Consider the following 15,564-nt stretch of genomic DNA (forward strand, 5'->3'; position numbering starts at 1 on the left):
GTATGTATTAAATACATATATAGTAAATATATTATAGTTTTCTGTTCACTCAGTGTTTTGGGTGTAGTTTGTGTGGTACGCCGACCCCCTGTCTGAACACAAGCGCAGAACCTTTCAGTCGTTATTTTCCTCCCGGCACAGGTTTTCCAATTTGCGAGAGAATTGTTCCTCACACAAAATTATTTTCTCTGCTCACAAATTTTTAATTGGATCCGGCACCATAGATCAGGTTGATTCTCTTAAATAAACCCTCCCAAGGGCGGAGCTTTTTCACTTTGTGAGTAATTCTCAGTTACTGATACATTATATATATAATACAAGTAATGCTGGCAGATGCATATGTCTGTAACTGATGAGAGTAACATTCATAATAATAATGCACAGGTTACACAATGTAATTTTGTGTGCTTTATGGAATGTAACATTGCATTACGATTTTGGCCACATCATGCAATGCTAGTGTTCTGCAAGGTGGAAATTGACTTCTTAATTCAGAGAAATGAACTTTGGCACATTTAACCTATGACTGGTTGTTTATTTTTTTCACTCTGCCTGAACCACTCTCCTCTTCTGACTGGATTCTGTAAACATTTAAGATTGTGGAAGAGAGCCGGCTCTGGGTTCTGTCCTCATGCCAAGTTATGGGCCGCCCCCGCACCTCCACCATGGCTCCTGCACAACGGCCAGTTCCTCCTGACCATCTGCCATTGCTGTGAGCAGCCTGAGACACAGAGAGCAGAGCTGAGATAGGAGGGAGTCGGAAGCACAATAAATACCTGCTCACCTTTCCCGCATGTCACCCAGCCTCCCTACAGCTTGAAAGATGAGATTATGACTGCATTAGACAAGTACAGGAATGTGCATTGCTTTATAAAGGCTTTCTTTTACACTCTTAAGTAGAAAGATAATATTTATGAGCTATTAGGCTAAATTCTAGAATTTGTATGTCCCAATAACTACTACAGAATATTATCATAAAAATAAGTGCTAGTAAAAAGTGTTATTTGGAAAGGTGCTATTAATATGGACATGGGAAGGGGCAATTACAATATTTCAATATTTTTTTGCAGGTATGGGTGTTTTTTTAAGTTTTTCTTTCTTTGAATCTCTGTAATGGATTTTAATGTAGCGGACATTTACTTTGCAGTTAGCGGGACTTATTATCTTTCATGTTTTGGAAGGACTACATTCACAAAAAGAAAGCCTGGTAAAGCTGAACTAAATTGGCCAACAGTTATGGGCCTTGGAGTAGGCAATGTCAGCTGATGTCTCTTGCTTTTCTCTGTGCTCTCTTTCTGGAGCCTGCATGTAACTGTTTGACTTGTCTGTAAAGCCAGTGCTCTGAAGTTGGTAAAGCTGATCCTGAGCTGTTTCAGACTTCTTCTTATTATTTAGTTTAATGTTTGCTTAAGCTGGTCTGAGATCAGTGCAAAAAGGCCAATTCAGTATGTGCAGGATTTGCCATTCTCTCTCGAATATATTCTGTTGAGGTTATGTAAGACGACGTTTGTGAGCTATTCTTAGCGCAGCCTTTCTGTGATGCTCGGCCTGGAATAAAAAGTGCAGATCTGATGAAGCTGGATGCTTGAGTAATGTGAAAAAATAAGAAGAAATAGAAGCACAAGTTTGATTGTGCCTCATCCTCTCAGCTAGTGAGTAGAATGTAATATATGTAATAGGTTTTGTAATCATATCATTTTTTGCATCCATATCGTAACATATCTTATTAAATTTAAGTAAATTAAATTACAGCATGACTGTGATTTAGACTCTGACTACAACATAGTTGAAATATTTTTGCATCTTTTATTTGACAAGGTATATCCCACAGACCAAGGCATAAATATTCTGGGTTTTATTTTAAGTTAAAAAAAAAGAAAGAAATAACTAGACCAGGAAATGTACTTCAGCATTATGTGAAAGTAATAATTTGTCATGGGATCACCATATTATTAAGCTGTTATGAGGATATGAATCATGTTTTGCCCTAAGTGTATCATCGCATGCTTATTGAGCTGTAATAAGAATTCTCATTGGTGATGGTTGCAGGGAGCTCTTTCACTCTCTCTCTCTCTCTCTCTCTCTCTCTCTCTCTCTCTCTCTCTCTCTCTCTCTCTCTATCTATCTATCTATCTATCTATCACTCACTAACACACACACACACACACACACACACACACACTGCACAGATTCTAGTCTGGCCTCTTTAATGGCACACTTTTGTGCTAATGGCTCTCAATCCTATTACTGCTTCTGGGAAAATCCCAAAGATGCAGAGTGCTAGCAGTGTGTCAGTTTCAGAACTAAACCTCTGACATGCAGGTTCACACCGCTCTCATCTGAAGATCTGATGGAAGGCTGAAGAAACAAGGTGCTCCATTAGGCTTATTGTCCTTTTCCACTGAAGTGTAGGGGTGTGTTTTCATTTTAGATTAGCTTTATCTATCTGTTGGGGGGAGGGTCCCAAGGGCATGTCACCCCAGGCAAGGGCAGCCTACTCCAGCTCTTTCAGAATGCTTTCTTTTCACAATACGGTCAAATCTGTATTAGTTCTGCTGCAGTTATTTTTATAGGCAACAGTAATAAAATAGATACATGGTTTCTCAAATGCAATGAAATCATTTGGAAAGACAAATTTCCTGAAGTCTCTTGTTGCTCTAAAATTTATCCTGAGAAAAAGAAGTCTCCTTTTGAGTTTTAGTAGAAATTTAAGTCACACATTTATCTCAAATATGTTAAAATGAACTAAACAGTTGTCTGTTCTTTTGTCGCCTTGTTTTCTAATATTTATCTAGCTTATCTTATTTAACTTAATATTTTAAGTTTCCTCAGTCATCAATGAGCAACATTTAGGCAAAAAAGATTTCCTCTAGGAAATTTAAAATTTTAAAATATATGTGCATGGGCGGCACGGTGGCGCAGCAGGTAGGTTGTGGGTTCGATTCCCACTCCGGGTGACTGCCTGTGAGGAGTTTGGTGTGTTCTCCCTGTGTCCGCGTGGGTTTCCTCCAGGTGCTCCAGTTTCCTCCCACAGCCCAAAAACACACATTGGTAAGTGGATTGACGACTCAAAAGTGTGTGAGTGTGTGTTGCCCTGTGAAGGACTGGCACCCCCTCCAGGGTGTATTCCCGCCTTTGCACCCAATGATTCCAGGTAGGCTCTGGACCCACCGCGACCCTGAACTGGATAAGTGCTTACAGATAATGAATGAATATATGTGCATGCACACCCCCCCCCCAAATGAACCATTGCAATTTTTATGATTCTGTCTTATATCTACTGTAAGTTGTTAAAAGCTTAAGAGCACATGCGTGGATGCTCAAACATACCTGTCTGTTATGGTTATATGATCTGAGCTGCTCTGCTTATTATATAAATGAAAGCAGGAGTAGGTGGATTCAGCTTGTGCTTGGCACAGTTTAACTGTTGGTAATGTTCACCCAAAAGACTTGCTGTGTTATATGTGCCATGAAATTTGCTTTTTGAAATATTTAATGACTCAACAATGACTCACTAACTTACTTAACCCATCACTGCAATATTCAAGGCTGCATTCACCAGTTCAGGACACTCTGAAAGGCTGGCATAAATTATCCATATCTTTTGTTAAAGTTTCTGTTGAAATGCAGTATATTGGTTTTTAATAAGATCACTGAAAATTGGTCAGCCATGGGTTTACTCTTACTTTATCCTGATAAACTGATCAGCCTTTTTAAACTTTGGCAATTAATATACCTTTTCATATTTAGCGCAATTCTCATTACCATGCTATAACAAAAGACACTGTAACAGATTTCTAATAATTTTCTATTAAAATAATATAACTTTACTCTGCCTTAATAATTCTGAGTTTTGTCTGTATCACTGTTAACCAGCAAGAGAGGAAAAATAATATTAAATAGCATCATTATGCTTGACCTCACTTCACTGTTCTGAGAACCTCCATTCACACATATATAAATGACAATGCTAAAATGCAATTCTAGTTCATGTTGACTTTAAACAAGCTGATATCTGAAGTCATGGATACAGTGTCATTTACACTGATGGAATTTAGCAGATGCTATTATCAAGAGTGACTTGCAATTCTTAACCTTGTTACAGATTTAAACAAATGTAGCATATTGAACAAGGACCATACCAGTCATACTAGTGCTGCATTGTTCCTTTGTCCAAGCCAATCAAACCCCTTTTTCAAGATGCATCTGTTAACCACTACACCATACCAACCCTATTGAAAATGAATGCTCTGTATATTACATGGAAATCAGTATAAACAGATATAAAATGAAGGCAATATATACTGATACTTCACTGTCATGTATATTTGTAATGCAATCTATCTATATTTTCAGCTGGATTTTGTTTTTAAGCTGCCTACTGTAAGCAAAACCAAATTGCCATGGTCCAAATTCTGCCTCGTCAGCTTGAAACATCTTGGGGGCATTCTGACCCTTCTGCATGGTCCAGACTTGCATCACTAGTTTTGCATGAGCTGTCATCTCTCCACAGGGTCCAGAATAATCCAGGCAATAGTTTCCTGTTTGCTCACAACAACATATCTGTCTTGTGTCAGGTGACAGTGTGCGATTATTATTTTTACACACTCTGTTTACACTGTGGCACATAGCCTAGAGCTTCATTCAGACATCTGAGCCATGTCAGGGTTAACCCTCTGGAGTCGGCATGTGTGTCAATGTGTGAGCCACAATGTGTGTGCCACATGTATAGAAACATACAGGGGTGACATCAGATTCATAGCAAAATTAAAATATCAGAAAGCTGTAAACACCAGTGTGTAACCAACACCCATGACTCCGAAGGTCAGAGCTCTAAAGAAAACTTCTTAAATGTTGACAATGTGTTTTTTCATTATATATCAGCACCTTTGAAAATAGAATTTTGGGAAGTCCACGTTTAGAATTAATTTAAAAAAGATACAAATGAATGACACAGACTTCTTTCACATAATTGTTGCTGGGTTTGTGCTGAATATTAGCATGTGTAGCTTTTTGTGAAGACACATGTTTAGGTAGGTAATATTTGTTAAAATATCAAGGCATGTCAGATCACCTCAGACTCTGGGGGGGTTAAGGGAAAAATGTGTGTGTGTGTGCGTGTGTGTGTGTGTGTGTGTGCTTGCTTGCTTTTCTGTGAATATACAGGAAGAAAATGGTCCCGTATTAGTATGCATTAAAATAAAATATTCTTGACATTTTTAAACTTATCTTGAATAAACATTGGCCAATAATTCTATGTGTGGTTAAGAAAAGTGAGGAACATGTAACACTATGTGAGTGAGGTTTGGACTAATCAGCTGAGCAACCTCAGAGTGACAGAGTATACACTGATTAGCAGGGAATGTAGGTCAGCTTTTAAAAAGAGACACGAGAAAAGGAATGAGGGGGAAGTAGTTTAACTTGCTGGCTGGTTGGTCTATGGATTCTGCTCATCCAGCAGAGACCATTTTTACTCTACATTGTATGTCAAGCTCATTTATAGTCAATAATACAGTATGTTTGATTTAATGTACTTAAAGTTGTTCAGAGTGGAAACATCAGGGCCTTCTACACATAAAGTATATAGTCATTACTGCAGGTATGCACATTTTATAATTAGTATTGCAATTATATTCCTGTTTCATCATCAAGTTTAATGAAAAATAGAGATTAACTCACACTTGCATATCCATGTTAAATCAAAACCATTAAAAAACTTTGTACCAAATAAAAAAATGAATGCAATCCCAGGGCACTGGCAAAAATAAGCATTCTCACACAGTTGCTATGTTTTACCATTTATAACAGGATTTGATATTTATGGTCAGAACTGGAGGCCTATTTCTGTTAGACACAGTTAGTCTCTGCAATACCAGTCTTGCTTACTGTAATAGCAGTTTTAGTGCTTTTAACATTATACATTAACACTGCTAGCCATGTAGGCCTACATGTATTGACTGTTAGATCGTTTCCACAGTGCGAGTATGGTTTTCCTGGAGCTCAGGGAGATTTTATATCCCATGCTTGCTTGCGTCAGTGTGTGCGTGCCTATGTGTGTGAGAGAGAGAGTTAATGAGTGTGTGTAAAGTGATTAAACAGTGCTTTACAAGCATGTACTAGAGCTTAGCCATGTCTTATGCTTAGCTGCTGACCTTAAGACCTCACTTGCCTCTATCCAGCTCACCAAATGTGTGTGTGTGTGTGTGTGTGTGTGTGTGTGTGTGTTTGTTTTAAGTCTTAGACAGAATTGACTTGCTATCTCTCTCATATTTTCTGGCCAGATCTGAGTGACCAGCTCCTTGAGGTGGTGGGCTTAGAAGGGGCCATAGAGATGGGCCAGATCTACACAGGCCTGAAGAGTGCTGGGCGTCGTCTTGCCCAGTGTGCCAGTGTCACAATCAGGTCAGTGTGCAATGTTTACAAACCCAACATTGGGCTCTTCTACTGTCACCGTAATCCTGTCTGTGGGCTCTCGTGTCCCCTTGCCCTCTTTCACATCCGTGATGACACAAAAGCAGGCCTCCTTCTAATACTTTAGCCAGTAACACAGACCTTTAACCTTTCTCCACTTCAGTTAAACATCCAGTCCAGCCAGCCTCAAACCACCCAAAGCCAAATGCTTATTTGCCAGTGGAGAAATTCTCCTCACAGTCATTGCATCTGAGGCAAGAGTTCACAAGTTCAGGTAGCTTTTGCCTCTCTTGCTACATTAAGCATTCATAATGACCTGAACAGCTACTGTAGCACTGAGAGCCGAGGGTGGCTCCCAGTCTGCCCCAGAGATTTTCTCCCTCACCTGCCTTTCACCTAATACTTTCTAAAAGCTGAATTAAGGGGCTATTCATCATTTGCATTCTCCCATACAGTGTTGTTTTAATTTGGAGTGGCGCAATTGAAAAGACTAAACTAACTTTGTGGAAGAGTGTGTATATATGAGAGCACAGGGTGTTGAATCGAGTGTGTGTGTTGAGTTTAGAGAGAGTGGGGCCCAGTGTGGGAAAGAGCTCATGGGAACAAAGAAAGCAGTGTGTAGAATCATGCAGCAACAGTGTTACAGAGGAGCCTCATGCCCATGTGCTGCCTGCAATTTGACCCCTGACACCCTGCATCTCTCTCTCTCTCTCTCTCTCTCTCTCTCTCTCTCTCTCTTTCTATCTATCTATCTATCTATCGCTCTGTCTCTCTCAGGACGTCCAGACCGCTGCCTATGCAGATTGATGGGGAGCCGTGGATGCAGCCTCCATGCACGGTGAGGTCACTTTAAGTTCCATTCACCGTTTCTCACTCATTTACAGGTTTATGCGTGACAAAACATTAGCACAGGGCTCCTTTTACAAGCCACTGTGTCCTATGTTTCTGTGGTCCTTAAAGCTACAAAAACAATTTTAAGTCTTCATCGTATGACTATAGATCTCATAGTATGAGTTGAAAATACAACCATGTTCTAAATCTCCCACAAATGCAGGAACAATAATAAAGGGTGCAAAGAGTGGAGACATTAAATGTTTAATAGTTTGATATTTTATTTATTTTATTTGTTAAATGTAGGTTTTATTTTTTGTTTCCTGAGAATAAATAGTGGCTAATGTTTGTTTTTAATAGAAATTAAATAATTAATTGATTTTCCCAGTAGTGTAAGATGCAAAATCCAAAATTCAATTGGTGGGTTTATGTCTATGGTATAAGCCCAGTCCTGTGTTGCCTCTCAGCCTCATGAGCTCCCTGTTAATTAAAATACTGTCATGTAACACCTGATCACTGAGAGGGTACGTCATTGAACAGAGGAGAACGTGCACAGAGTAGCCCAATTGCGCATAGCTATAGCACAGAATCCATCCGCCAAATATATATGATTACAAAAGTTTCTTAGACATTTGCCAAGTGGCTCACATACAAGCTAATGTTGTCACATCATCAGACAGGAATTTTATTTGTTTATATTAGGTGTTCAAATAAATTTTAAAGTGTTCTTGTCTAATTAATAATTGTAATTCAAACATTTTCTCACTGTAGTCATTTAAACTGTCAGTATTAAAAATTACAGCTCATTTTATTTAAAAAAAACCCTAAAAATTAAGTATTAATGAAATATTAATAAGCTACCTTCACAGTTGCTAACTTTAAAATCACAAAACAAATCGATGAAAAATGATTTTGCAGCACTTTTATTTTTAAAGGAACTCATAATGAATGCAGTGACAATTAAATTCTTCTTGCTTGCCATTTTCAAACTATTTTTAGGTTATTATATATATTATTAACACTTGAATGTAATGTGGGATGGTGTTGACAGAGTGGTGAGCTAATATAGTTAGAGGCCCTGTCTAGCAAATGGAATCAACTACGGCTCTTACTTTAGAAAATGCTATAAAGTAGACATGTGCAGGTCTAACCATGGGCTGATGTTCTAATTTTCCTTCTTTCTGCTGCCCACAGATACGAATTACACACAAGAATCAGGTGCCCATGCTGATGGGTGCTCCACAGAAAACACCCTTCTTTTTCCTCAAAAAGCGCAACAGATGTCGGGACTAGAATACTTAGTCTCCCTTCCACAAACACACAAACATATCTTCTCCATCCTCAGCCCCTCTTTCTGCTCGGGGTGGTGGAGATGGATGTCTGGCTGAGGATATATTACAAAATCCAGTTCTTTGGTGACTTACAGATGTTAAGTTACAGACTTCTAGCTTTATCTTTCATGGACAAAGGAATCCAACTTCCAAAGCAGCCTAAGACTTTACGACTGCAGTGACTGAATAAGCCAACTCAGTTTCTTGACCAGTTCCTGTGTATTTAAATATCCCTGATATCCCTGTCACAGGCTTTTGAGTCTGTAGCTATGACCTATTTCTACCAGGACGCTACCAGTAGGCCACTGCCTTCACATCACTTCTTGTGAGTGGGTTCATCAGATGATTACTAACTGAGATACATAAGCCGAGAGAGCCTGGGTTGATATTGGAAGAAGCAGAAGAAGACTAAACTACAGTGCTCAGGAACATCTTCAAAAAATGCTACAAACATGGAGTGAAAATGGCCAGACAGCTGAAGAACGAGAGATGTCTTCTCATGAGATTGTTCTCACGGTGGGAGTTGGGGTGCACACTGAAATGTCATTGGGCCCAAGCAGGACCATGGTACAAACTCTCCTCCTGAAGGAGTCTGAATGAGTCTGCTGAATAAAACATCAGTGCATGCAGAGCAGTCACTCCAGTGCCTCTCCAAGGCCTCACAACATGCCACCACTTAAAGAGACCAAACAGAAAGCTCATCTATTATAAAGTGTTGTTTATGGCTGGTGTGCTGGCGGGGGGTTAGGTAGACTTGGGCTAACAAGCAGAGAGATGTACACTTCCAGCCCTGCTGTTTGCTTCTAGCTTATCTGGTGTCCGCTCTCAGGTCACTGATGTCCATGCTAGTGTGAGTTCTGTAGAATGACAATTGCTTTTAGTATTAGACTGCCAGTAACATTACCAAGAGTTAAGATCAAGAGGACACTTTAGAAGGTTTGGTGCTGACTGAGGTAATACATTTGTAAAAGACAGACCTTGAAAAAGCTAAACTATGAAAATTCAAGATCATCTTTAATTTTGTTTATTAGAAGTGAGAAGATTGGCTCAATCTGTGTCCAGCCTGCACATGCATTATAGTTTATGCTACCTCGTCTCAGGGCATGTCTGAGTGGACAAAACTGGATCCTGTCCCATTAATAAAATGAGCCCCTTGGTCCTGTTCTCAGAGCACCTAGTGCAGAGGGATATGAATTACCACAGCGTGTACCAAACCTAATTTTAACTTCCTATTTCAGGCAGTATCTTTCCTATGAAACACTATTCCTGCTTACGGCATGAAAACATCAGATCTTAATTTCAAATCCAAAGGCAAAGAGTTTTGCAAACACTTAACTGGTGAGGATCAGGTCCACATTCCTGTGTGTATATTTTCTGAGGGCTGGATGCCACATGAGTTGTGAAGTAAACATTTTTATACATTGAAATGTAGCCCTTGGAGAAGACATTGTTAGACTTAAGATGCCTACCATGAGGCGTATGACTACACAGTAGTTGTATATCCTGAGAGCCTTGTGTGCATACTATGAATGTGTTTTATGATATAACTTGTAGAGTGTTGTAATATAGCACCAGAGACTAGAATTGGATTTATAAATGACAGACAAAAGTGAATCTGTCACCTGTAGCACTCTATTCATCAGCACGCTAATCGTCAGATTCACTACAGAGTGCTGCGTACAGACTGGAGATGGTAAAACCACGGCTCCCTGGCTTGAAAAGACAACGGGGTCACCACTTCGAAGATCTGGGACCAGGATTTATTTTTCAGCTTGAGATAATTTATCTTCAGATTTGACATTTTTAAGGTGAATATAGATCAGCAACGAAAGTGGAGGCTCACTTTCCTTATAGCACCTGGGACACACAATTTTCTTAAAGGGGCAGGACTATGTACTCTGCCTCTGGTTCCCTTTAAAGAACACTGAACCGTGAATGCTGTATTAGGGTCCTGCAAAATGCAAATCTGTCTAGATGACCACAGGACCAGACATTTTGTCCATTAGTCACTTCCTGTCAATCATTCATTAACATTATTATTGAATTTCACTAGGAACAATCCATTTACTTCTGTGGTCATCGGACAGTTACCTTTTGAGGCCCCGTTGAGGTACTCCATGACAGGCGGTTTGGTTGAAAGAGTGCATGTTTACAATTTCTTTTCATTTTACAGTTTAGAATGATTTCAAAACAGTTGTGTATATATACATATTTGTTTATATTTTATCTAAAGTTACACCACCGCATGCCTGCTGAAGCATTGAAGACAAAGATGTCTGCTTGAAGAGAGACCATGCTGATTGTTGCAAATTCCTCTACCAGTTCCTCTTCATCATATTCCTGGATCTTATCGAACTTTTGCTTAATGGTCATAGACCGCTGTATTTATTCACTGTATTTTTCCCATAATATAGGTTTGTAGCATGTTCATAGTAAAAGTATCTCTGTGGCTGTTCTTTGTTTAGTTTTCTGTAGAGAAATATTTGGCACAAAGGATAATTTATCAACAGGAAGCTGAAGTATGTCTCTGACAAGCTACCCACAGGAAATATCACTCTTAGTACATAAAAATGTCAAATTCTCTATTGCTTCTGTCAGTGTAAATGAAACAACTATTGGCCTTAGAAAAACAAATACAGAACAGCATTTTGCCTGGAGCAGGACACATGCAATACAAACTGAGAAAAAAAAAAGAAATGAAAATGAATGGAAATCTTAGAATTCTTGTAGAATTCTAGATTTAGAGCTCCTTGTTGCCATTAAGCTTATGGTTCTGGTCTTCTCTGCCTAGAAAGAACTGGGATCCCATTATCACCCACTGTGCTGGGGATGATAATTATTATATCTTTGCTGTCCAGAGAAAAACATGTATCTCAAAAATAGGAACTTTACAGGAGGAGAAAAAAGCTTCTTTTCTTTCAATGGAAATGAATATAAAAAGCTACATTTAATTCTGGAGCATTTCTGTTGGTTCATTCATCACAACATTTTCACACAATGTGAAGGGAAGCTGCTGTGTTCAAATGATGTAGTAAACTAAAAATCTATAAAATTAAGTTATGCATTTTTTGTGACAGCAATGATATACATCATCAGAAATTGACTATCAGTTTTAAATGTGCAAATATTTCTCTTCCTAATTATTGACTATCAGTGTTAAATACTGCTGTCTCTCCTTATATGAAAATGATGTGATATGATCTAAACGACATATGCTACATCCTGTCATAAGACCTTGCTCATATCTTAAGACACTGAGGAAACAGAATCTCTGAACAACATGTAGTGTTTAACAGGGACAGTGACATATCCATTCCAATAAATAGCTTCTTTTCTGCATTGCTCTAGTTTTGACCTTGCCTGAGAATCTGACAGAGGTGGCATGGTTTAGCCCTATTCTTAGCAGGACCAGATAAACAGTATTAAATGACACAGACGCAGCAGAGCCTGTATCATCCCTCCGTGTGATATTCCCCATATATGTATGAGCCCATGTTGAGAAAGTGTGCTTTGTAGCGTTCCATCTGTGTGTCAGCAAGTGTCAAGGGCACAGTGTAAAACCCAGTGGACTGAGCTCTGACTAAAAAGGAAGGATTGATTGCCCCTTTTCATGACCCTCTTATCCTCTGTCCTCCCCATCACTAGCGTTAGTTGTAGAAATACAAGTCGATGGGGAAAAGATTCATTGAATAAAAGGAGAGGCTGGGAACTGACTGGTGTTGATTAAGAGGGGGTCAGCTGAAATGCATTTATCCTATAATGGCACCATCCCACTATAAATCCCATCCTGTATTTAACCTGATTGAATTTCTGTTTAATCACACAGGTCGGTGTTTTAATGCAGATTATGTGTGCCACAGTGAGGGAATACTTTTTAGTTTCAGTGTTGGCTAGTGTTGAACTAACAGGTCACACAGACCTGTAATTGTGTTGATACAGACACCCCATTCAGGTAAAGGTATGTACCTTGCATGTAACGTTTTAATTCATGCAGATTTACTGTTATTTAAAATATGAAATAAGACATACTGAGCATATGGGCATAATGGCAATTGTCAGCCATTTTAACAAGATAAAAAGAGATAGCCTGTGTGTCTGTATGTGTGAGCAAGTGATATATAGAGAGAATAAAGTATAGTATACTTTCAAACGAGGCCCTTCATCAACAAAATGTCCCTTATGTATTACATCTACAGCTACAGTACACTGCAGTTACTTCCTAGAATCTCAAAAACACTTACAGAGTGTAATCCACTCTTTTTTATGTGGTCGGATAATTATGAAGTAAACAGTTGGAAGCTACATTTAGAATATTCATTAACCCGATGAAAAAAAAAAGGGCGACATTAAAGCCATAATAAAACAAATGACCCAATGACCACAATGTTCTTTTTAAATGACATGGTTCAATCCACCAACTTGAACTGGGTATTTTTAATTCATGTCTCATACTAAAAACAAGAAGTTGGTCTTTCTTAAGAAATTATTTTGGAAATACTAGTAACTGATTTTCTCTTTCTGATTGTAACCACTAGGCATAATGTTCATTTTAATAAAGATTGTCATAATATTATACTCAAACTCCCAGATTCTTGTGGAAACTTTGAACTCTATAAATACAACTCTGCCAAATCATCTGTAGTCTTTTTGTTTGTTTGTTTAAATATATATTATATGGAATGTGTTTACAGAAACCTTTACTGTTGGACTTTCTTTCTTTCTTTCTTTCTTTCTTTCTTTCTTTCTTTCTTTTTTTTACTAAATTGTGTATATCCCATTGATAAATAATAGAACAATAGGTAGGTGATTTTTGCCATAAAAATCCTATGGGTCCTATGGGGGTGTTCCTTGGGTTAAATGTTTTCCTTTCTTTTACAAAACTCATTTTTTGTCTCATCTGACCCCAGAATTTATGACCTACAGCTTTATTTTTTGTGTAATGTGACATGACCTAGGCAACATACTGATGTTACAGAGAGACCTCACATATTAAAATGAATGCTCGCAAGCATAAATCTGTCTTCATAACATGATTATAGAGTATCACTTCTAGAACTTTCCAAAATACAAAGCATTTTACTACAACCAGCATTTCTGAGGCAGATGTCCTTCTACCTTGCTATTGTTTTTTGTCACAGTGCCTTTTGTTCCATGTTCTTGCCAAAACAGCCCTTTAAGCACTGAGGGTGCACACAGGGTGAAGGCTGGGCATCTTGGGCATGCAGAGATAATGAGGGAGGAATTATCTTTCTATGCTTCTATTAATAGTCTGCAAGTCACATCTCGTCTCTCCTTGGGAGACGACCAGTGGCCTGAAGCTGTGACTTCCCTTATTTCACATTCATCCCCTGGCTGCAGATGACATACATTTCTTAGAGGTTTTCAGAGATGTCTGTCAGTTATGCTTCTTATATAAGATCAATCTGGTCTGTGGAGGAGGCTAGCATATTAAAGTATGAACTGTAATGGCTTTTGGGCTTTATAACATGTTATGACTATTCGGTACAGACTCTACCTCACAAGCGGCATAAGCAGCTGCTTTAGTGCCCCATAACCTCCTAGCATCTTCTGTTATCTAAATCATGTTATCTAGGACCTCAGTCTGAGTGAAAAATACTAAGGTTTAAAGTTTGCAGCCAGAAAACAAACAAACAAATAAATAACAGAAATAAATGGTAGGGAGAAAAGGCTTAAAATATAGGAACTTAGCTTATTTCTTTTTTATTTTGTGCAGTTATGTTGTTATAACCACCCTGCTTTGTGAGACAATTCCCATTCACACTGAGTCAACTATCAGTAAATATGTTGTTACCTCAAATAGCTTCCATCATCACTACTATGAAAATTAGCCTTTTAGCTGAGGTTAGCACAATGTAAACATTTTGACTAGTTTACTACTGTATCAGCTAGCAAGATAATACTTAATAACTTGGGGGTTAAAAATTGGGGTTGGGTTTTGTACTGTAGTGGACCACACAAATGACTTTTCAGCAGTTTAGGATTCAGTTCCCTTCCCATTTTATTATACCAGTCCTTGATTGATACTCCTAATGCTACAGTTATCTATATCTGTAACATAACAATGTGCTTTGGATAAAATAGTTTGACAAAGCCTGCAAAATGAAATTTGTTTTGTGTTTTTGATTTTAGCTACCTTGTTTTGGCCTGCCCATTTTAAATTGTATACACTACACTGGGGCTTGAAGGCAGGACACCTAAAAAGTCCTGCTCATGTCCCCTAAAAGGCTAGATTCAGGTTTATGGCTATTCTCAATCATTTCATTAGGTCCAGTATCAAGGTGTTAGGCAATATCTGAAATTCTCAATGTTCATAGCTGTGACTCTGACCTATTACACAAATGTCTGTGCTAAGAAAGCAGAACAATATTCTTGGGCCAGTTTCTGAGTGGTCTTTCATGGAGCCCCTATTGAATTGTGACTGTAAAAGAGGCAACCTTCATTCCACAAGCGATGTCACCTCTTTGAATTTATTTAAGGAAAGAATCAGAATGGAAACACAATATGCTCTCGCCCGCCCCCTCTCACGTCCCACCACATCCGCACAGACTAAGTGAAGTGGACTATAAAAAGGAGACCTCCACAGTAATTGTAATTGACAGAGCGTTCTTCATGGGTATCCGACAGCAACAAAGGCAGGAGTAACTGTACACCTATCTCTTTTGTGCTATCATTGTCCTCCCCAAACAATATAAGCTCTGCTCCAAAGCTTGCTGCATTCTGCAGATTATTCTCATCCTGCTGGATGAAGGATTCCTCTCACTCCTGTTCAGAGAAGTTGCCTTGTTAAATATAGACCATAGGACGTCTGAAAGAATTACACGGGTTTCTATTTATTTAATCCCCCATCTTGCGTATCAAATTCTTTCAAACATCACACGTTAACAGATAACTCTTCTTTTTATGCAGTAATGCATTTGGAAAGCTTGTATCTTATATTTTTCATGTTATATTTGTTGCCCTGAGGTCCATT

At 38.6% G+C, this 15,564-nt stretch overlaps 1 protein-coding gene across 3 annotated transcripts in view; it reads left to right on the forward strand.

Moving 5' to 3' along the window:
* LOC136710617 (diacylglycerol kinase beta) overlaps positions 1-13,197 on the forward strand; it is a 107,228-nt gene extending 94,031 nt beyond the window's left edge. For all 3 annotated transcript variants that reach the window (XM_066686316.1, XM_066686314.1, XM_066686315.1), the window contains 3 exons: positions 6,282-6,402; positions 7,189-7,249; positions 8,437-13,197. In XM_066686316.1, the coding sequence (XP_066542413.1) occupies positions 6,282-6,402; positions 7,189-7,249; positions 8,437-8,535 (281 nt within the window). In that variant the 3' untranslated portion in view covers positions 8,536-13,197. The remainder of the gene's footprint in view (positions 1-6,281; positions 6,403-7,188; positions 7,250-8,436) is intronic.
* Positions 13,198-15,564: the final 2,367 nt, after the last annotated feature.

Source organism: Hoplias malabaricus, chromosome 12 (genome assembly GCF_029633855.1).
Source record: "Hoplias malabaricus isolate fHopMal1 chromosome 12, fHopMal1.hap1, whole genome shotgun sequence".
Classification (NCBI taxonomy): domain Eukaryota; kingdom Metazoa; phylum Chordata; class Actinopteri; order Characiformes; family Erythrinidae; genus Hoplias; species Hoplias malabaricus.